Source organism: Euprymna scolopes, chromosome 30 (assembly GCF_053919585.1).
Source record: "Euprymna scolopes isolate OS-2025 chromosome 30, ASM5391958v1, whole genome shotgun sequence".
NCBI lineage: Eukaryota > Metazoa > Mollusca > Cephalopoda > Sepiida > Sepiolidae > Euprymna > Euprymna scolopes.
Window position 1 is genome coordinate 17,968,903 of NC_136511.1, and position 24,942 is coordinate 17,993,844.

At 35.5% G+C, this 24,942-nt stretch overlaps 1 protein-coding gene across 4 annotated transcripts in view; it reads left to right on the forward strand.

The window, feature by feature from the left end:
- Window positions 1-2,122: 2,122 nt before the first annotated feature.
- The window catches only part of LOC145254684 (flotillin-1-like), a 156,346-nt gene continuing 133,526 nt past the window's right edge, over window positions 2,123-24,942 (forward strand). Inside the window, exon 1 of one of the 4 annotated variants that reach the window (XM_080113334.1) lies at window positions 2,123-2,471. In XM_080113334.1, the coding sequence (XP_079969460.1) occupies window positions 2,426-2,471 (46 nt within the window). In that variant the 5' untranslated portion in view covers window positions 2,123-2,425. The remainder of the gene's footprint in view (window positions 2,472-24,942) is intronic. The other 3 variants (XM_080113335.1, XM_080113337.1, XM_080113336.1) reach the window with 3 other exon arrangements.

The following is a 24,942-nucleotide window of genomic DNA, read 5'->3' on the forward strand; positions in this document are numbered from 1 at the left end:
TAGAGCAGTGGTTGATGGGCAGGAATCAGAGGCTCACAGTATTAATGCTGGAGTCCCCCAGGGGTCCATCCTGGGCCCAACTCTCTTCCTGATCTACATCAATGATCTCCCAAAACACATACTAAAATCATTCGTTGACATCTATGCTGATGACACGACCATCTATGGCAACACATCAAAGGCCATAAATGACAAAGCTCTCTCTGATTCTCTCCCCTCTGATGTTGAGCATGTGGTACAGTGGGGGAAGAGGTGGCTGATTACTTTTAATGTATCTAAAACAAAACTCCTACCTTTACATCATCAACGCTCTGATCCCCATCTGGCATCAATTGAAATGGATGGCTCTCATCTTGGGGGAGGCTTCATGTTTTGACAAGCTTCTGGGTTTGACCTTTACTCCTGATCTGAAATGGAACACTTATATCAAGTCTGTTGCCCGGGCCGCTGGGAAAGATGGTGGGATCCTTCTACCGCTCCAGAAGATATCTCACTACTGATGCAATTCTCTATCTGTATAAAAGCCAAGCACGTCCAAAGATGGAGTACTGCTGCCACATCTGGGCTGGAGCTTCTAAAAACAGCCTACCCTGCCTTGACAAAGTACAAAATAGACTTTGTGGCTTAGTGTGTGTGTGGGGGGGGCGTTTTCTCTTCCCTGCAACCTCTCTCCCACAGAAGAGACGTTGCGAGCCTGTCTTTGTTTTATTGTTATTTCCCTGGCAAGTGCTCGTCTGAGCTCAAATCTCTGGTCCCCCTCGCCAATCTTTCACGCTAAACACCCGTCTAGCTAAAACCACTGTTAGTAATTTCCCCACTCTTTATCTGTGCCTAAATCAAAACGTATATTTCATGAACAAAGCTACTTTCTGAGAAGTGCATGCCTGTGGAACTCTCTGCCGCTTGCCTGTTTCCCACCTGACTACAACTTGGATGTCGTCAAGTCCAACATAAACAAATTCCTGATGAACCGCCCCCTTAAGTAATGACATTATATCAAATCTCCAATACTAACTATTACTACGATACTATCCCATTGATTACTGTACACACAATAACCCTTATTCCTGAGTGGCTTCTGGGCCTTGATAAGTGATGACCTCCATGTAAAAAAAAAAATAATTTTAAATCTATTCCTACTTGGGCAGCGGGAAATGTCTTGATAGGTTTTTAAATAAAATGGATTTTGTATGGATAGACTTTGTCCCTCTTTCTTTTGATACTGTCTTAACCAACTCAGGGTTTTATGGTGTTAATAAAATACCAAGGATGAGAAAAGTGGTGAGAGGAATGGAGTGATGCAAATAATTAAAAGAGAACGAGAAAAACGGAAAAAGAGGGAAAGGGGGCGAGGGAGAAAGGGAGAGAGCGTTTCTGATAAGGTAAGGGTTAAGAGAGAGAGAGAGAGAGAGAGAGAGAGAGAGAGAGAGAGAGAGAGAGAGAGAGAGAGAGAGAGGGGTCTATTATGACACCACAGTGCATTTTGAAATCCTTTGATTTTGTAATTCTTTTAAAGACAATGTTAAAACTAAGAGATTATATATTTAATAAGATATGCGACAAATACTAACCCAAGGGATCACGGGCTACGTAATTATCATTATTCATTTATAATTGGTATGATGTTAACAAAAAAAAAAATAAATAAAAATAAATAAATAAAAGAGTTGACTATATATATATATATATATATATATATATATATATATATATATATATATATATATATATATATATATAAATGAAACCGAGCAACCGTTCGTTTTTACAACAGGTATCACGTTTGTTTGGCAGTAAATAACTCGCAAAAGGGTTGATATGCCGTAGCAAACATGCCGCCATCATCATATTGCGCCTGCCTCATATTTGTATACTTAATAAATTACTCCTTCCCTTGGCATCTAATTTCATTTTCCAGTTCAAGAAAGTGGGTCGCACAACAAATACAAAAAAATAAGTATTTTCTTCAAGTAAAAAAAAAAAAAATGTGGCGTTATTCTGTGCGACGGATTCTCTGTATTTTGAGGTGGGGTCATATGTGACCTTGCGGGTCATATGCTAATGAGGTTAAGAAAGAAACGAGCCAATCAGAGAGCGAGACGTCACAGTCGTAATCGCAGTTATAGTCAGAGCGGCGGCCATTGTTGAAACGACGGGGAAAATTTACTGGGCGTAAAATTTGGAGGAGAGTATTTTTTTTCATCAAAAGAAAAAAGAAAAAAAAAAGAAAAAGAGGAATTTATTAATTTCTAACACGGAAATATTTTCATTCTTGTCTTTTTAAAAAAAATTCGCAGCTTTTTTTTTTTTTTTTTGTTAATTAAAAAAACAGCGAAACGTTTCGTCGTCGTAGCTATTTTAAATATATATATATAAATAAATACATAAATAAAATTCATTCGAACTCGAAAAAGGAGAATCAAAAATGGGGTTCGAAGTTTGCGGACCTAACGAAGTGATGGTCGTCTCTGGTAAGTCTCCTTCTCCTTCTTGACAATTATAAAAAAAAAAAAAAAAAATATGGCAAATCAACTGACACTTCCATCGTTGTCCGATTTTATTTTTGTACCTTTTCTCCACGTTAAAAAACGACCCTGGTGTCTAACTCTGTCCCGTGGGGAGGCATAGTAAATAGGTACAATAATGTCGAAGGTCAGAAAACATTCAGTACAATATGTTTTCACCTGAAATGCGTTCGTTTAAAAAAATTGAAAGTGCACTGGGGGACCACCCGAAGACTTACCTTTAAGAAGTTGATTACGGGGAGTTTGAAAATATGAAAATGCCTTTCGGAATAAGCACCTCTTCAACCTCCCCATGTTAAGAACGGCTTTCGGAATAAACACCCTTTGGAGGTTGGACAACCAACCACTGGTTGTCCAACCTCCAAAGTTTGTCACAAAATTGTACTGAAAATTTCGTTAAAACTTAATACATAAATTAAACATTGACCAAAAAATCAATCTACACAAGAAGCACCTGTTCTCAACTAGCCCCCCCCTTCTCCATGAGATTCTATATCTTACAGGCAATTACATGTAAACATTCTTAAAAAAAAAAAAAAAAAAAACTTGACGGGAAGAAAAGGTAGTTTAGAATTTTGAGTAAGGGATCAGTTTTGTTTACTTATGTAAAAAAGAAAACAATTTGAAAAAACGAATCAAAAACAAAACTCGTTTCATTTTGCAGTCGACAACTCTACAGGAAGCAACAAGAAAATTAGGGTTTGTACTACTGTACACATACATTCGAAAATGTTGTCAAAACAAATATATTAGAAATAAATATTATCAAAGGCAAGATAAGTTACTTTTCTACCAAAGTGGATACATTTTCTTTTTGTTTTTATTCAATGTAACATGTTTATTCAGCTCGAAAAACATGCAGTGTTTACCGATGTATTGGAAAATTCAAAATGGCGCCCGATACTCTCTTTAACATGGAAAGTTTGGCAAAAGGTGTTATAAATAATAAACTAGACAAAATACTATTAAAAAAACACCGAATATATGTCAACTTATGTCACGGTAACATATATTGAGCGAATTTCTAACAGTATTTTGTCTAGTTTATTATTTATAACATCTTTTCCTGAACTTACCGTGTTAAAGAGTGTCGGGCGCCATTTTGAATTTTCCAATACATCGGTAAACACTGTATGCTTTTCGAGCTGAATAAACATGTTAAATTGAATAAAAACACAAAAAATATATCCAGTTAGGTAGAAAAGTAACTTATCTTGCATTTGATAACATTTATTTGTTATATATTTGTTTTTTGACAACTTTTTCGAATCTGTGTACAGTAATACAAACCCGAAAATTAATTTCAAGACAAATTAAACATAAATGATCACGTCTGGGTCATTCTAACATTTTATGGCACTTAACCATTTTTAATTGTTTTAACCACTAACCCTAAGTTTGTTCTCAGGTCGTAAAACCACACGAAATAATCTAAAACAGACCCACCCACCCCTATATATATATATATATATATATATATATATATATATATATATATATATATGTTTGAGATGTTCCCAAGTCGGGACTAATGAAAACGACGAGGTTGTTAGATAGTGCTCAACAATAACAAGAGCTATATATATATATATATATATACTTCAGAACATTTACTAATATTTTTCCTCTGAAGAGAGGAATAAGCATCGAAAACTCATGGGTTAAGGAAATAGATTTATTCAATTGTATTCTTTGTTTTCAAACAGAAAATTCTATATTTGACATTTGGAGATTAACTTTTTTTCAAATCATAAAATTTAAATACATAAATTTTGTTATAAGGGTGTGCATTTGTATGACAACCCCCCCCCCCCAAAAAAAAACAACAATTTGGTGCTTAGGCACTTGTGTTACCGTGCTATTTTTTTTTTTTTTTAAATTGTATTTTCAAGTTTTACAATATTTCATTTTTAGTGAATTCTTAAGTGAAAGTACACAATAATTACAAAACAAAACACTCCCCATGCTAAAAATGGCTTTCTAAATAATGTTATTTCAGCCTGGCGACATAAGTGCATAAAATACCCGAACTTTATCTCCCATTTGGTTAACGGCTCTAAAACGCTAGAATTGTTCGGAAGTGGGGATCATTTTACATTGAATTTAGTATTTACTGGCATTGTGTACGTTTTTTTTTTTTTTTTTTTTTTAAGTCCCAAGTTCACTTTTCCAAAGTCCATCCCTATTTCCTTGTCTCTCCACGAGAGCAGAGTTCAACATAAGATCAGTTTTTGATGTGATGGAAAATCCAGCTCCCCAAACAGGTTCCCTCTGAATTTGGAGGGGGACGAAATAAAAAAAAAATTAGTGTTTGAGATAGTCGACTACTCGACTAATCCGTATTTTTTAATGTCATTTTCAGAAAAAAACGACAAAATCTTGTCATGTCGAAAAAAAGCAAGACGGAAAACTGGGTAAAATTGTATTTTTCTTAGACATTATAAAGCAGACGATGAGGATTGTACAGACAGGGGACATAACTCTGAACACATATTGTAGATTACATTTTAATGGTGACCAACATTTTAGTCTTAGGTAATCGTGAAGAAAGAGAGAGCCTGTTTCCTCCGTTCGACTATAGGTGGCGTTACTGTCTGTCCACCCAGTTACGGAAGCACAAAATGTATATAATGCCACCTTTGAAATAAAAATAAATGTTTTTGTTATATTTTAATTTTATACATATTTCTTTTTTTTTTTTTTGTGCAAACATATTTAAGTTTTATTTTTTTGCAAACATATTTAAGTTTTATTTTTCCAAACATTTACGTTTTGATGCTTGTTTATTTTTAAACATTTACGTTTTTTTTTTTTTTTTTGCAAGCATAAACTAAATGTTTTTGCTATATTTTTCTTTTAAACATATTTATGGGTACAACCGTTTTTCCGCGAGTATTTTTTACGCTCTTATGATAATAATAAAAAAAATCAACGTTTTTTCTTTTATCTTTTTTATGGCCCCCCCCTTTTTTTCTTAATTTTTCTGCACTTATTTTACCTTTTCCGCAAGCATATATATATATATATATATATATATATATATTTGAAAAAGGATATTGTAAAACCTGAATCTTACTTGAAACTACTATTAAAAAATAGCGCGGTACCAATAAGTGCATAAGCAAACTTTTCAAAAAGAAAAATATTTCAAAAATATTTAGTTTATGCTTGCAAAAAAAAAAAAACGTAAATGTTTTAAAATAAACAAGCAACAACACGTAAATGTTTGGAAAAATAAAACTTAAATATGCTTGCAAAAACAAACAACAAAAAAACGTAAATATGTTTCAAAAAACAAAACTTAAATATGTTTGCACCCCCCACCCCCAAAAAATCAAACCATGTTTAAAATTAAAATATAACAAAAACATTTATTTTTATTTCAAGGGTGGCATTATATACATTTTGTGCTTCCGTAACTGGGTGGACAGACAGTAACGCCACCTATAGTCAAACGGAGGAAACAGGCTCTCTTTCTTCACGATTACCATAGCGATAATTTTTTTTTTTTTTTTTTTAACTAGAAACACAATAGAAGTTGTTCTACTTGATGAATTTTCGTAATTTTTGGATACATTATTATTTTCGACATGATAATGAAGTCCATAATATTGTTTTTGCTTAAAACGAGATTAAAAAATCGATTTGTCGACTATAGCTTAACAATAAAAAATCATTGACCCAACATTTTTATTTTGTCACGTTGTCTATAATATGCAAAATGGCCATAATCACGATAATGGTCATTAAATTACTTTTTATGTCTTGGAAGTTATCACTTATCAAGGCCCGAAGGCCACTCAAGGATGGAGTTAATGAATGAAAGGTGGTAGTAATGGTAAAAATTGGGGATAGAATTTGATTATTTGTGGGGATGGTTCAACAAGAACTTGTTTACATTGGATTTGAAGGCGACCATGTTGTAGTTAACTGGGAAGCAGCCTAGCGGAATAGTGTTCCACGGGCAGGTAGTTCTAGGAAAGTGGCTTTGTACATGGAATTTACGTCTAGATTTAGGCACATATAGTGGTTGTAGGGAGTCGAGTTTTTTATGAAAGTTTATTGAACTTAATTTGGTTTACAGGATATTGTTCATAACTATTTTAAAGCTAAAAAATTCAATATAACCAAACATTATGTACTAAACTTCTGTTTTCGAACTATACTGCTTTTATTTTTTTACGATATGTTTTGTTTAATAAATCGTTAGGTGAAAGTACAGTTAAAGCTTCAACTTCACTCTCCAGCCTAATCATGGGGTTTTAAATGTATTTCAGTACGATTCGTAAACTGCAGAAGTACTAAAAAAATTACCCCAGTCTACAAGGATTTATTCTCCAATCGTGATCTATCATGAAGTGTCAGTTTAAAGGCTTCAAAATCCTGTTCATATTTTCTATTCATGTAAATGCTTTTATTTTTCAATTAAAGAAAACTCAATTTGTCAAAAATGCGATATTCGGAAAGGATTTTAAAGTCTTTAAACTTTTTTTTTTTTTTTTTTTTTTTTTTTTTTTACTTCAATTTCAATCTTATTCGAAGAAATGTCATTTGTGCTGTTTAATAAAATAACATACTTCCAGATCGCCCCAAATACCCTAGCATTAGCAAGGAGACAAAGACAACATATTCAGTACTTGTGCAGTTTACGGAACGTACTGAAATAATAGTGTTAACATGGGGAGGACTTTAATTAATACTTTCACCTAACTATTTAAAGTATTTTTACTCTAACTGCAACTCGACACCCACTTTTTAATAGTATTTTTAAGTTAAATTCAAGTTTTACGATATTTTTTCTTAATTTGTTAGGTGAAAGTATAGAATAATTACACGTCCTCCCCATGTTAAGAATGGCTTTCTAAATGTTATTTCAGTACGGTAACATACGTGGGTGGTACCGATGAGTTAGATAGATTTTCGGGTATGCTGAAAACGAATATCACATTTACATTTAGGTCAGACAAGTAGTTTTCTGGATACGAAAACATTTTTTCTTTCGTTCTACTTAAATGTCAGTGGCGTTCGCCATAGGGAGGAGGGGGGGGGGTTGTAACGCGCATGCGCATTAGTACTTATTCAATTGAGAAAAAAAAACATGACCGCCTATGAAAACATGATGCATTACATTAGATAATAAAGGTCTTAATGTCCAGCAAATTACTTGTCTGCCCCAAATATTCATTTTCAGCATATCCGAAAACCTTTTTTTAAGTCATCAATTTAACGCTGAATGCTGAGTTGCAGTTAAAGTAATAAAAAAATACACAATTTAATAAACATACTTAGCGCTAGAAGAGGAGTGAGGGCAAAACTCTGGCATTAACTGTTGATGACCGTCTTGGTGTGTGTGGGCTACGATCTCTTATGGGGGAGGGGAAACTATTATATACTATTCATTCAAATAATTTGTACTAGTGAGTGCACTTCCGTGCTGAAATAATGTTATTTAGAAAGCTATTCTTAACATGGGGAGGGAGTGTTTTGTACCTATTCTATACTTTCACCTTAAAAACAAAACTTAATACACGTAAAACATAAATTAAACTTGAAAATACTGTACTAGCACCATTTATATTTATTTTTAACTTTGGTCAAAATATTTACCCCCCCCCCAAAATAAATTGGTTTTGCACTGTTTGTGTGTGTGTGTGTGTATATATATATATATATATATATATAATATATACATACATATATACCGCGCTATTATCTTTAAATTTGTTTATTAAATTGTTAGGTGAAAGTACAGAATAGTTACAAAATACCCCCTCCCCGTGTTAAGAATGGCTTTCTTAACATTATTTCAACACGGTGACATAGTGCATGCAGCATGCACAAGTACCAAGAAATTGAATTAAAATAAACATTGATGTAATTATGTTATTTTTACAATCACTTCGCCATGAAAAACAAACGTCTAATTTTTTGTATTGTGCCAATATTCATTTTTGTGGTTTTGGTTTGGTTCAATGCAAGTAGTGTAAGTGTACTGGTTTCGTATTTCGTTTTATATTCAGTCAGTTTCTGTTTTTACATAACTCTATTCATTTTGTTTTTATCAGTTAAACATGTCAGTATTAGCAAAATTCGTACAGTCTGGGGGGTTTAAATTCTATTAACAATATTTATAGTTTGTAGACATTTGTTACGTAATAGATTGCTAAGTTAATATTTTAAATACGGAAGCCTCAAACGGCAACAATTTTGACTTCAAAAGAACCTGGTAAATTTTTACGACGTGCTCCCTCCAGCGTATTATAAACACCCTAACCTCCCCGTGTTAAGAACAGCTTTCGGAATATACACACCCACAACCTCGAAAGCCGTTCTTAACATAGGGATGTTGGTGTTTATTCCAAAAGCCCTTCTTAATATGGTGTGGTTGGGTGTGTTTATACTGCGTTGATCAGGTCGTAAAAAAATACCAAGAATCCTTTGTTTCGTCTATTAAAATTTCATATAAAACAATCATTTTGTGCTGCAGTGCTGGCTGCACTACAACAGAACACCGTCAACAGTCAACACCGACGACTCTAATTTGCTGCAGCAATTTTAATAACTGTGTCGACACTCCTAAATTGATGTGTAAAAAAAAACCAGCATGTTAAGTAAGTACGTGCAAAATTAATGGTCGATCCCCCAAAATATAAATATTTTGACCCCACCCTTCACCTAAATTCAGGAAATCGATCAATTTCAAGGAAGTTCTTAGTATTTATTAGTTAACGATCATTAATTCTTTTTAAAAATCTTAGTGAAAAATTTATTTTTTGTAAACAAGTTATATATTTTTTTAGTACTAACAGAAAAATTAACAAAAAAAAATCGCATGAATGTATGTTTTATGAAAATAATTATCGTAAATGTCATTTAAAAAAAATATTTATTGTACAAGTTGCCTTCAATAAGTTTCCAGGTTTTTTTTTTTTCGTATAGACACTTTATTGATAGTACACACATGAAATTTTAGTCCTTGTTGAATTAATCTCCTCCGGCTGCAATGCACTTGTACCGTTTCAACAACTTCTGGAAGGCTCCATGTAAGTCCTCTTGCGTGAGCGCGTCGATGACTTTCGCTACAGCCTCTTTTATCCCAATTGTCTCATAGCAACAGCCTCTAAGGTTTTGCTTGAGCTTAGAGAATTACCAAAAATCACAAGTAGCAAGGTTTGAACTATAGGGCGGGTGAGGAACTTACTCGATGCCCATCTTGGTCAAGTAGTCTGTGACAAAGATGGGGCAGGGGCACTCTTGAGACAAACTTTGCGCAAATCTTCCGCATTTTCAGTTCCTAGTGAATAATGGTGACACACTGACATCAAACTGTACTTGTCTCTGTAGAATCCATGAAATTCTTTATTTGGCCAATCAATTCTGATGGTCTGACTTTCCTTACTCCTTCTACACGTCTCATCATCCCTTAGACACCCCGCCTTCCTTCTCTCATGCAAGATGGCACAAGAAGCAATCTGAAGCATTCCATACGTTTCTATGGCATTTTTTTTTTTTTCCAAGTTTAAAACAGAATTTTATTGCATATCGTTCTTCTAAAATGTCCTCTCGTCCAGATGGCGTTGTTAAAATTCACCAGTTGTGACATCAGGCTTTAGTAGGGTGTATTCCAATTCCTGCTGTAGTTGTTCATTTGAACCTGAAATCATAAAAATTGGCCGGTCATCTCATAGTATGGCATAGCAAAAACATACTGAATTTTTAAGAGTCTGCGACAATTTAAAATGTCTGTACCAAGAAAGTATTGAAACTTATTGGAGGCACTTTGTACATTATGGGAAAAAACTATTAAAATCAAAAGAACTAGAAAAAAGTTAATTTCTCGAACTGATGATATTGGGCAAATGTGTAGTTTAGTAAATTATTTGACAAAAAAGTTTTTTTAAAAAACTACTTATTTTTTTTATATAAAACACATTATTAGACTAAAAGGCTGAAATAAACCAGAAAAAAAATCATTTTTATTGTTTTTTCAACATTTTTTATTAGACGAAAACTACGACAATCGAGGCCGCCATATTGTTTTTAAAATTTGGCCTTTTTAAGGTTTGACAGATTGGCTTTTTTAAGGCCAAATTTGTCCTATTTTACTCTTTCATTACAAAAATTGCGGCCAAAACAGTTCGAAGAGCGTAAAAAAGGACAAATTTAGCCTTAAAAAGAAAAATCTTTTTTTTTTTTTTTTCCATCATTTTAAATGATGAAAAAAATAAAAATGAATTTTTTTTCTGGTTTTGGGTCTAATGTGTTTTAAATAAGAATAGTTTTTATAACTTTTTGCCTGTCAAATAATTTACGCCACTAAACGACACATTTGCCAAGCATTGTTTATTCAATATTTTGTCGAAAAAGAATCTAACCGCAAAAATTATCTTGTGTAATTTTAATGACATTTTCCAAAAGAATTTTAACAGCGATATTCTATTCCCCTTGTATGAATGTGTAAACGTTAGCGTACAATAATTGTTCTATAATCTTAAAATGAAATATTATAAAAAAAAAAATGAAAAAGGATAGGGCACTATAAAAATAGGGATACTTTTTACTAACCATTTATTTGAAGTATGGATGGACAGTACGTCATTAAACAGACGGGATTTGCATCCCACCCACTGTCATCCAACTTTTATTTTCAGAGGATCAATAAAATTGACGCAGTAGGCAGTACCGTAAAAACAAAAAAAAACACAAAAATAACGGTAAAGTTGCAGCATCTTTCCAGTCCACCCTCAATAAATACTTTAAAATTACTACTATAGGTTTTCTGAGGGGGAGGGGGGGCTGAAAACGAAAACAAGGTTTAAAATTCCAGGAAACAAGTATTTTCAGATATGAAAAAATAGTTTTAAAAAGTGGGGGATCACTTTTCTATATTAGTTTAACGTAAAATGAGACCCATTTTAGGCCACTTTTTTTGGGGGGGGGGATTGGGGTTTAAAAACCTGTTTATTAGTGTTTTTTGGGTGTGTTGAAATTGATTATCGTATTAAAATTTTACGTAATTTTTTGTTATAAGTGGTGGCCATTGTTGTACACGCAAGCACGTGGCAAAACTATGTGCATGTTTGTGCATACAACAATAAGTACCTTGCTTAATATCCAGAAAACTACTTATCTGTGGAAAATTTAAATGCTATATTCGTTTTCAGCACACCTGAAAAACCCTAGGAAAGAAATTTAAGGTAGGTTTTGTGTTGGTCTACCAGACCACAATGACCAAATAAACGCCCCACCCTAAGAAATTACCAGACCCCCCCCCATAAAATAGGTGCTCATTTTACGTTAAATTGATATAGAAAAGTGATCCCCCACTTTTTGAAACTATAACTTCTTCATATCTTGGAAACTTATTTGTTTCCTGGAATTTTAAACGTTATTTTCGTTTTCAGCATTCCCGAAAACCTTGAAGTGGTAATTTTAAAGGATTTTTTGAGGGGTCAAAGTTAAAAAAAAATTGACCGCTTTTAGTTTTTTTTTTTTTCTTTTGCTCAACATACACCGCCAAACACCTGGGCAACGCCGGGCTGAAATGCTAGTCTAAGAAAAAGGTATCTGTATTTACAAGAAAACTGAATACATAGAGCGACAGGTGTCGTACTTATCGTCAATATGGCGTGCTACAAGATGCATATCAAAGTGGTAGCTCTCGGTATATTTATGCCGTTCAGGAGAGTTCACTGTATGTGTGAGTTCCCACGACAGTTACTTAAGTAACTAAACAAGATGGGTACTTTGCTAAGAACCAGTATTTACAATAGTTCACAGGCTTATAACGTAAATACTTTGTGACACAAATCAGTTATAAATTATTACATAAAACCAAAATTGTTTTTGACGAGAGGTGACGGTGTTAAGTGGTTGATGACACTGACTTCGAACTTAGGTGTCTCAAGTTCGAACCCAGTTCGTTCCGCAAAATCACTTTCATGTAGGATGTTGGCAACCTTCTCGTGATCCTTCCCATAAGTACCCAATGACTTTCTAGGAAGAATTCTGAACAGAAAAATATCAGGGAAACCAATGCCAATAAAATCTTTGGGTTCATGTGATGCAATGATGAATTGTTTTTGACTAATTTTCCAACTGTAAGGAATTTTTCTCCGGGACGCCTCAAAATCAAGAGATTGGACGATTCCTATAATGATCTGGTCCCTGTTGATTTTGCGGTGGGACTTAAGTTTTGTGCAGTTCTAGGAGGTCCACTCTCCTAGACTTTGTCTCTTTGAAAAGGGGTTAGTTCATTGCTAATTTCCTGAGGCGACCTCCTTGGAGAATGTCAACAGGGCTGCCCAGGCACTTTTTGCAGGTCAGAATGCCTCTTTTTGTGGGTGCTGATTTATCAATCCCAAGTTCTGACCCTGGTGTCTAAATTCTTGCAGTGGAAGAGAAGTAAACTTTTAAAATAACTTATGTCCCCCCCCCACCCCCCAATACAGTTATAATCTACATATAGTACTTTTAACGTGTGTCACAGTTTCCAGCTAAATTACTCGATTGATTAGTAAACAGATACACTAATTCACTGTTCACAGTATGTTTTACCACCTTTTATCCTCCTATTTATTAAAAAGGATCTCCCAAAGACGCAATGTAATATAAGCCTATCCTGCCTTGACAGAGTACAGAATAGGCTTTGTGGCTTAGTGGGGAATGCCCTTCTCTTTTTCCTGCAGCCTCTCTCCCACAGAAGAGACGTTGCGAGCCTATCTTTGTTTTATCATTACTTCCCTGGCAAGTGCTCCTCTGAGTTCCAATCTCTGGTTCCCCCTCACCAATCTTTCACGATAAACACCCGTCTAGCTGAAACCACTGTCAAAAATATTCCCCACTCTTTAGCTGTGCCAAAACCAAAACGTAGATTCCATGAACAAAGCTTTCTTCGAAGTGCACGCCTGTGGAACTCTCTTCCATTTGCCTTTTTCCCACCTGACTACAACTTGGATGTCTTCAAGTCCAACATGAACAAATTCCTGATGAACCGCCCCCTTAAGACACTTTATCAAATCTCCAGTACTAACTATTACTACGATACTATCCCATTGATTACTGTACACACAATAACCCTTATCCTTGAGTGGCTGCCGAGCCTTGATAAGTGGTGACTACCTTGTAAAAAAAATAAATAAATAAATAAATAAATAAAAACTAAAAAGTCACTTTTCGGCTGTACATGAAACTAAACTATACCTTAGTCTTCTGACTAGGATCTGCTAGGGTAGTATCTGGTCTGTCTAAAGATGGTATAATGATATTGTGGGTCTTCCGTATGCGCCGGGCGTCCATACTATGGAAATATGTCAAAGACACCTATAAGGATGTTGGAGATAAACCGTAATAACCAGATATATTCTGACACTACATTAACCAGATTACGTAGATAAATTCTTCTACAGTTTTATTAAAAGGCCTGCAATAATATAATGGGATCTCCATTCATGCTGAACGTTCCCAGAATGCCCAGAAATAATATTTCATTTTTTTTTTTTTTTAATTTATTTTTATTTATTTTTTAATTGCATTTTCACCCCAAACAAGGCACACTGCCACTTTGATGTGTGTGTGTGTGTGGGGGGACTTCTATCTGGGACATATTTTGTAGGGGTACTATGTAGGGAGTTGAGCAGCAAGATGCCTGTTTCCATTACACTTTAACTTCTGCATATCAGTACAGTCGGAGGAACCTGGAAGGGAATTCCAAATCTGGCAGGCCTAGGGAAGAAACTATTAGAGTAGGAAGCTTTCTTACTTCTTGGGATTTTTACTGTGTAGGGGTGGGATTTTTCTGCTTGTGCGGGGGAGTATTTATGCAGTGGTGGTACAAGTGCTTGTAATTCGTTGGAGCATTTACCATAAAGTACTCGTAAAACAGGCAAAGGGATGCAACATGTTGTTGATGGGACAGTGGTTGAAGCCTAGCTGATAAGTGTGGGACCTAATAGGTTGGTTGGTGACTCTAGCAAGAAACTAGCAGCAGCTGCACCAGCCCAAATGGGGCAACAATAGGCGAATGGTGGCCTTGTAAAGGTACAGGATACTCAAGTGTAAGTAGCTTTCTAGCACGGTAGAGAGAGCCCACCTACTTTGCAGCAGCCTTGGCAATGCACTCAATGTATCTCTTCCAACTCGTGGTCCCCTTAAATGCTTAGTTGAGGAGTTTGAACGAGCTACTTTCAGGTAATGTATCATGAGTCATGGCTATTTGTGGCAGAGAAGGTTTCTTGTACTTATTAAAGAAAACAACCTTAGTCTTGGCAGCATTGAATATGACCATCCATTTTTGTCCCCATTCCACCACAAACCAGAGGTCTTCCTATAGAGTTTCCGCCATTGCCTTGAATACGTGTTCATTTGTTTTCCCCTCGTATCTGTTATAGTGCGTGATGTCGTCGGCAAATTTACCCATCTCGGAGACAATTTTATCAGGGAGGTCATTTATGAATACTAGAAGTAATAAAGGTTCAGGGATTGACCCCTGCGGTACATCCACATTTATATCGTATCGTTGTGACGTACGACTTGGATTATTCTCTTACTTGTCAATCAATAAATCAATCAATAAGGGTTTTATAACTCAACAGGGAACCTCTCCCTGGACTTTAGCCATCTAACTCTGTCCCTGAGCTGTCTGCTGCCATGTGGGACCTATGTGTTTTATCAGGTCGTCCCTCCATCTTGTTCTTGGTCTTCGCTTTGGCCTTTTATGTTCACAAGATGTCCATTCCGTTACGATAGGATCTGATTTTCATGAGAAGACCATGTCATACCCTGCCAAAAATCTTAGATATATCTAGGGCTACTGCTTTAGTCTCTCCTGCTTTATCCAGTGCACTGTATATACGTTTAGATATTAGTTAGAATATCTGCAGTAGAACAGGCTTGTCTAAACCCACGCTGTTAGTCGGACAAATGTTTAGCAGCTGTGAGGTGGTGGACTAGAGCTTGATTAATTATGGATCCAAATATTTTGGCAAAGAGTGAGGAGGCTAATGGGGCAGTAATTTAATGGGTTGGTTCCTTCACCAGAATTCTTGTAAACTGGTACCACTGAAGCAGTTTTCCAGCAGTCAGGAAAGCAAGATTTATTAAGGCATTTGTTGAAAACCTCGGAGAGAACTGGAGCAACCTTAATAATAGTACAGCTGGGATAAGATCGGGTTCACATGCTTTTGAGGTGTCTAGGTTTTTTTTATGATATCATGTACTTGAGAAGGGGTGATTTTCAGATCATCTAGTGTGGTTTCTGTCTACAGAGAAAAATCTGGAAGGGAGTGGTTTGCTGGATTCAAAGTATTTTTTTTTTTTTCTTCATAGGAGTCACCATTTATTAAGGCCAGGGCGCCACTAGAGGATAAGGATTAAAGAGTGTACAGTAGTCAATGGGATAATATCATAGGAATCGTGAGTAGTGTAAATTTAGGTAAATTGGATTACTTGAGGAATTTGTTTACGTTGAACTTGAAGATGGCCATATTGTAATCAACTGGAAATCAGGCAAATGGAAGACAGTTCCACAGGTGTGCAGTTCTAAAAAAGAAGCTTTGTTTGTGGAATCTACATTTAGGTTTAGGCACGGATAAAGAGTGAGGAAAATTATTGATAGTGTTTTCAACTAGATGAGTGTTTCTAGTGAAAATTTGAAGGCGGGACCATAGATTGGAACGCAGGCAAACATGGGCAAGCAAATTTGCCTTCTCGGTTGTCGTGCAAACAACTTCAATATTGGTGGATAGTGGGAATTGTTGATTGCCTATTATTGACTACAGTTATAGATTTTCTAGAAGTCACAAGTTCCTAAGTTCTGCGCTTCAATGCGTTTTCTGGTGGTTTCGGTATATTCTTTTTTGGCTGTCACTATTTTCTTCTTACAATTACTTTTAATTTCTATATGCTTTTGTCTATTTGTACTGGAGTTATGCCGGATAAATCTTCAGTATGCATGCTGCCTTTGAGCAATGGCAGTTGCGCAAGTAGAAGTAAACCATTGGGGAGAGTGGGGTTTGCTATAGAACTCGCGTGTAGGAACATGTGCTTTAATATATTTCATATGATAGATGCCGCTGTGGAATTTCCATGGGTCCCGCTAGTATGTATTAGTGGCCTGTCAAGGCCATAGGGGAGGCAACCAAGCCAAAAAAAAACCTAAGCAAAATTCATCCCAAAGTAGCAAAAAACTAAAGCTTGCTTGCCAGGACACTATGTAGACAAATTTGGGCATATTTTATTGGTTTGAAAATATAGGTTCTTTTTTACCAATTGTCATAAAATTTTAACCATAGAATAGTATTATAATCTTCACAATAGATGCTGCACCTAAACTGCGCAAGCAAGTTTGGAGCCAAGGTGGAAAGTCCTGTGGTGATGAAGTGAGACTACGTCAGCACTGAGGGATGAAACAATGAGGCCCCAACTTAGTCATTGTCAAGACTGACAGACTGCATATGACGATTATAATCTTCAGAAAGTCTGCAAATTTTTATGTAGTTTCATCCCATAGAACCAGAGATATGGACATTTCAATATTCAATTTGGCTCCAAGTGTGTGTGTATGTATGTATGTGTATATATATATATATATATATATATATATATATATATATATATATATATATATATATACACACACACACACACACCACTTTATTTATTTTTGAGACTATTCATCAGAATTTAACAAATGAAGGCTCATTGGAAAGCTAATGATCTGAATTGTGTAGTGGGCTATGTGATATTTTCCCTTAAGGTCGCATATGATTGTTTAAAAAAGTGGGGGATCACTTTCCTATATTTTTTAATGTAAAATGAACACCCACTTTATGGCCACCTTGGTTATGAAGTGGGTGTTTATTTTACGTTAAAGTAATATAGAAAAGTGATCCCCCATTTTTTTTAAACTATAATTTATTCATATTATTATAATTACTCGTTTCCTGGGATTTTAACTGTTTTCGTTTTCAGCACCTTCAAAAACCTATAATCGTAATTTTAAAGAATCTTTCGTGGGTGTAAAGGTACTGTACCTTTTACCAATATTTCAATCATAGCCATTTGTTTTCCAGTTTTGCATATGAATTACAAAATATCTGATATTTCCCCAAAACCTCTGACCTTGATGGAGGGGAGACTAAAACTTGCTGCTATGGTTTCAAATGATCTGAAATAACAGCAAGGAGAGGCTTGATTCCAAATATTTCTCATGTTATACCTCCCCTCTTTGGTTTTCATACATAAAGTAAATTTCACAGTGTATAAAGATTATTTGATACTGGAGATACTCATAATTGTACCATATTTCCAAAAGAGGGAGGTATAATATGAGAATTATTTGGAATCAAGTCTCCCCTTTGCTGTTATTTCAGATCATTTGAAACCATAGCAAGTTTTAGTCTCCCCTCCATCAAGGCCAGAAGTTTTTGGGAAGAGCTGTGAAACAGCGAGACAGTACTGTATGTGGATGACACACGCACGCACGCACACACACACACACACACACACACACATATATATATAAGCGAGATAAGACACTGATAGAATTCAGATGAAAAATCCTGATAGATATTACTTGAAGTAATACTTTCAAGGTGATCCTAGCAAAAAAAGGAAAAGCTCAATATTTAAGAATAGAGCAATATAAGTTTTGTGGTTAAATTGTAAATTCTGAAAAAAACAACATATAGAGACATGTCCATGAAAATCCATGGATTAAGGAATTAAAATAACCCCTTCTATATATTCCTTTTATCAAACAATAAATTCTTAAATCGAATATGTCTGTTTTTTCAGAATTTAAAATTTAACCACGAAACATATATATATATATATATATATATATAACATATTTTTACATGAGAAATATATTGCTGCAAAGCAGTTTCCATTTTCATAAACTCTTTAAGAATGCAGCTATTTTTTTCTTTTAAGTTTAATTTTGTTTTTACTTGAAATAAACTGAATCGTCTTATTTTTAAAGTGTAATTGTACTACACATGGTTTTCTAATTTAGCTAACACAAAAATCGGCGAAAAAAATAAATGCACAACAAATAAAATGTTACCAAAGGCAAGCTAAATTACCTTTCTACCTACATAAAGGGTTTAAAATATTTTTTTTTTTTTTTTTTTTTTTTTTTTTAGCTTAAAAATGATGTCCATGTAAAGTTAGAATGAAAAAAAAAAAAAATGGTGTCAGTTTATCCTCAATAGTCAAAAATCAAGCAAAATACTGATAGAAACCCATTCAATGTCACCAATCGTATGGAAATGTAATGTTTTACAAGTACTTTAATTTTCGATTTTTGAGCAATTATCGAGGCTTGACGATGGCAAGAATGCAACCACTTTCCACTAGATTTTTAATTAAAAAACATTTTCAAATAAGTTTAAATGCAAAACTTATTCATTTAGGTAGAAAAGTAACTTAAAAAAAAAATTAAATTTTCACTCCAAACAAGGCACAGTGCCCCTTTGATGTAGGGGGTAACCATCAGGGACATAAGTTGCAGGGATACTATGTAGGGAGTTGAGCAACAAGACGTCTGTTCATATTACACTTCTGCATGTCAGTACAGTTGGAAGCAAGAACCTGGAAGCGAATTCCAAAGTCTAGCAGTTCTGGGGAAGAAACTATTAGAGTAGGCTTTCTTACATCTAGGGATTTCTACTGCTTGGGGTGGGATTTTGCTGCTAGCCAGGTTTGTTGGGGGTATTTACGTTGAGGGGATAAAAGGACTTGTAGTTCGTCGGAGCATTCACCATTAAAATACTTGTAGAACAGGCAGAGAGATGCAACATTGTCGATGGGACAGAGGCTGAAGCTTTGATGACAGTTCAGGATGGCGACTCTTTTGAACCCTGACCAGGAGTGAGACTAGTAGCAAATGCACCAGCCCAAATGTGGCAACAATACTCCACACATGGTCGAATGGTGGTCTTAGAGAGGTATAGGATACTGTCAGGCATAAGTAACTTTCTAGCATGGTAGAGAGAGCCCACCTTCGCAGCAGCAGCTTCGGCAATGCTCTCTATGTATCTGTTCCAACTCGTGTTTCCTGTGAATGTTAAGCCGAGAAGTATGAAAGAAGTATTTTCAGGTAATGTATCTTTAGTATAGCTATTGGTGGTTGAGAAGATTTCTTGTAATTATTTAAGGAAACGAGTTTCGTCTTGGCAGCATTGAATGTGACCATCCAACTTAGCTTGCTTTGATAATATTTATTTATTTATTTTTTTTACCTCTTTAATTCAGAAAAATCACCTTAAGTACAATGTAACCTCAATCGTTTTTCTTCAGATTTCCAAATTCACCAACAAAGAATATAATTAAATGCATGTGTAAACAAACACTAAATCTCAATTTACAAACTCTATTTTCAAACCGTTTTATTTGTGGGCAGCAATTTTTGCTACAACCTATAATTTTTAGTGTTTCTCTCCAATTACAGCTCAACTAACTAGTACCTCTGTCTGTTATATAATGAAAAGTCGTGTTTGCCTTATTCAGAAACTACACAAGATACTGTTTCACAGTATTTTAGATGCAGATTGATAATTTGGTAATTTATGAAAATCTAAAATTAAGTCATGCTTATGTGAAGAAGCTAAAACAAAAAAAAAAATGGCCACCGAATTTGATCTGATGTCGTGTTTATCTAATAACGAAATTGAGTTGAAACTGATTTTCTCAATTTTAGGTGCATAAAATTAAACTGGATGTTTAATGGAAATTATTCCTCAGTAATCTATATTTATAAAAGTTAGAATGTGTTGTGAGGATAATTCTCAACCTATATACCCAACGAAATTTTGATCTACAGACTTAAAATTTAATATAGAGGGTATTCAGATATGTGGAAAACTTTAATTGGTTTTCATCCAAAAAAAGGGCTGCTAAGGGGGTCAAAATTGAAAAAAATTGGTGTTTGGAGGTCATCGGATTTTATCTGTTCGTCAACTGTTTCACAACTGCGTATGCGTGAATTGTTCGCATGACAACTTCCTTATCTTAAGAATAAGTAGGTTTGAAGAACGTGTCAAGCTGGCCTAATGGTTATCGTACTTGACTCGCTGTCTTTAGGTTTTGGTTACGATCTCAGCTCGAGTATTTATTTATTTATTTATTTTTTTTTTTTTACTCACAAGAAATGAATGGTTTAAAAAAAAAAAACGCTGGGTGGCCTGCTAGTATATGATAAAAACACAAAACTATTTTTACTGCCTAAACCTTTTTTCTAGCATTTTTCTGTGACTGTGATCTTTCTAAATTATCTGTGATTTCATCACAACGGGTTGTATTACTAATGGAGATTAGGTATCTGTTTGAATCCAAATTTCTACTATTACTATTAATTAATACTCAATTCAGGGTGTGGGGGTTAATGTGTAGTATCTGTTCTAATGTCATAAAACCATCCTTCCATACTCGCACCTGGCACAGTCATGGATGCGTCCTCTACATTGCATCAGTCTGGGCCATTTTTGTGTAGGGAATTACCTTGCATCTGTCGGACTGAGATATTGGTTCTGTGTAGTTCTAGAAGGTCCACCCTCCCATGTCGTTTCTCCCATCTTTCAAATGGAGTAAATTTATTGTCTACTGCCTGAGGCGCCCCTACTGCTGATGGGGTTGCCCAAGCAATTTTTAAAAGAACAGAGTACGCCTTAGCTTCTGACCTTGTATCACATCTTCCTGCAGTAAAGCATTACCATTTTGGGGATGGGGATAATACGCCTATTCTATGGTCTTAAGACCATCTTCCCAGGCATTATTCCTTATTGGGAGAACAGTGTAGTATATATTTGTTCATATATTTGTTTTAAGCTTCAGCCTCTGTCCCATCGACGAAATGTTGCATCCCTCTGCCTGTTCTACAAGTATTTTAGTGGTGAATGCTCTGATGAACTGCAATCACTTGTGCCCCCACGACGCGAGCACCCTCGACAAACCCGACAGGCTACTAGATCCCACCCCCACACTGTAGAGGTCCCTAGATGTAAAAGATCTTTTTACTCCAATAGTTTCTTCCCCAGAACCGCAAGACTCTGGAATTCCATTCCAGGTCCCTGCTTCCCCAACAGTACTGACGTGCAGAAGTTCAAGTGTAACGTGAACCGACACCTTGCTGCCCAAATCCCTACATAGTACCCCAGTAGTTGTTGCCCCTGATAGTAGCCCCCTACACCAAAGTGGCAATTTGCCTTGTTTGGGGTGAAAATGTAATAAAAAAAAAAAAAAAAATATATCTATCTGGAAATAATATCTACTAGATATATAAGACAAGTGGTCGTCAAGCCTGATATTGCTAGATATTATCTAGCAATATCAGGTTTGATGAACACTTATATATCGAACAGGGTTAACGAGGAGTTTTACGTTTTGTGTATCCTGAGTTACCAAATTCCTCACAAATGGCTTTTGCTGACTAGGCTTTACACGGTAATGATTCATCCCCTCTTAAAATATGGGTTCCTAGTGTTCGTAAGATAAGTTGGCAAGATGTTCTGACTCTCTTGAGCATCTACAGCATCGTGCCATCAGATATATACTACATATTCCCAGCCGTGACCCTGTTCCCTCTGGAGTATATGATCTGCTTGGATTAGATCTGCTGTGAATGCGAAAGTTGCTTCTGTTGCCTCCAGATTATTTCATGGTTCTTGCCCCCACCACAATGCTTTGGACAGAGATCACAGTGTAGTATCTGTTCAGATGCTGCACTTCAATTTCTTGTTCTGTCAGTGAAGTTCTTCACGACTGAGACAATTTTAAATTTTTGTTCCTTTTCTCCATGATAAAAAACGACCCGTGGGGAGGCATTGTAAATAGGAACTATTGCCCTGTGCTGTGACTGTTATACATTCGCATTAGACCATCTGTATAATCACACTGGTGTCTGCTCAGATGTACCGGCGATCTTCTTTTGCATTGTGTTCTGCAATCCTGAACTTGCTGCCTCAGAATTGTGTGAATGAACATATATCACTGTCACAATTTTGGAGTTCTGTATTGACTAACTATCGTGATGTTTCTAAGTTTTATGCATTTTTTAAATAAGTTTACTAGCCGTTGACCATAGCCGAAGAAAGAAAAAAATAAATAAATAAAAAAAAAATCACTTGCAAGATGCAAATTAGTTTTCTGAAAGTATTTTAAAAATAGTTTATATATTAATATGCTTGTCCGTCCGTATGGTGTAACAAACAAAAATGATCACAAACCCTCAATTAATCTCCCTTTGGTCACTCTTTATTAGTTCAAAATTATTAAAACCATTTACTCTAAAAAAAAATAATAAAAAAAAAAAAAAAATGTATCACTGTTACATTTTCGGGTCCTGTATTGGCTAACTATCGTGATATTCCTAGGTTTTATACATTCCCTAATTAGCTTAGTAGCCTGTCTATTGCTAACGACTTTGACCATGACATTATTAAAAGAAAAAATATTTATTAACACAATGCAACTTCTCTTTGGATTTTTTTTTTTTTTTTTTTTCGGATTTATGTACTCATGCCCAAATTTGGTTTTCTTTACTTTTTAAACTTAGTTCTTATTCTTCTGAGGCAGGGCGGAAAATATTAAAAAAAAAATACATAATTAGGATTGTTTCTGCGTTACGAAACAGGTGCTGTTGAGAAATGAACATTTTTAACATATGGAAAGAAATAAACGCTAGGATGAACTACATCTTGAAATTTGGAATATAGACTTTTTATTTATTTGTATGTGCTCTGTTATATTTTCACATACATTGAGCTTTATAAATAAAAGGATAAAATATAGAGGGAAATATAATTGAATAAGCATATATTTTCAATAAACATATATCTATATCCGGCTGACAGTATCCTATACCTCTATAAGGCCACCATTCGCCCATGTATGGAGTACTGTTGTCATATCTGGGCTGGTGCATCTGCTGCTTGTCTCTCGCTCCGGGACAGGGTTCAAAAGAGTCGCCAACCTGATAGGTCCTGAACTGTCATCTAGGCTTCAGCCTCTGTCCCACCGACGAGATGTTGCATCCCTCTGCCTGTTCTACAAATACTTTAATGGTGAATGCTCTGACGAACTGCAAACACTTGTACCTCCCCGACGTAACTACCCCCGACAAACCCGACAAGCTACTAAGTCTCATCCCTTTACAGTAGAGATCCCTAGGTGCAAGAAGGCCTTTTACTCCAAAAGTTTCTTCCCCAGAACTGCGGGTCTTTGGAACTCCCTTCCGGGATTCTGCTTTCCCAACTGCAATGATATGCAGAAGTTAAGAAACATCTTTCTACTCATCTCCCTTCATAATGACCCCACTAATTAAGTCTCTAATAGTAGCCCCCTGCTTCAAAGTGGCACTGTGCCTTGTTTGGGGTGAAAATTGAATAAATAAAAAAAAATAAATAATAATCATGTTGACACACCGATTCCCGTAAGATTACCAAAATTTTACGTGCTGTATGTGCTCTCTCCGCTTATCTCGGCATTGTTTCCAGTCAATCTTGGGTCTCTCCTTACCACTGGACCCAAGCAGTGCTGATTCAGGAGAGGTGTATGTGGAGATTGTGAAACCCTTACCCCACTGTTACATTCACACGTCTGGGCCAGTTGCTTCACTGGAATCAAGGTTTTTGATTAGCTTGGCAACATTACGCACAAATATATGTATGCCGCATAGCGTGTTTTCTGATACAGGTGGAAATACTGGGGGGTTGGCGGCCTTAGTCGCATAGAGTAGAATTAGCTGCAAAGTTCTTTGCAAAGAGTGTCGTTGATGCTGACAAGATTACCTCGGGTCCATTGATGATAGTTGGGATAGAGCACAAACTTCTGTTCAGGATCCTGTTTGCTATTTGCCAAAACTGGTGAGAACTAAGCTGCTGTTCGGCCACTTTGGACTTGACGAACTGAGCATACAACTCTTTCGTGTTCTTTATTACTCTTTTACAGTGGTTTGTTTGAATTAATTTTCTCCAAAAGAGCTACTCTTCACTTCTAGAAAGATTTCACCTTCACTATCTTAGCACAGAAGATGAAAGTGTAGTATCTGGACAGATACGACACTTTGTTCTTGGCTAAAAAGGCCAAATTTCGCAATGAGAGAAAAACAAAACAAAAAACGCGACGTTGTAGTGCATAGCGTTTTATTTATTTATTTTTTATTAGCATTTTTGTTGTAAAAATAAATCACTCCTGAAACCAAAATGGTTGGTAGAATTATGCTATAAGTACGTTTTCTTGTTGTCCCACCCTAAAATAACTGAAAATTAGGAATTTGAGACCCCCTCCCTATACCCTGATTAACTTCGCCCCCTCCTCTCTATACAGTCCTCTTCCTTTTACCTTCATCCTGACCCATTTTTGCTGCTGGAGTGAAATCGTGTGTTCGTAATTTGTGAGGTGCTTTTTTTTTCTCTTT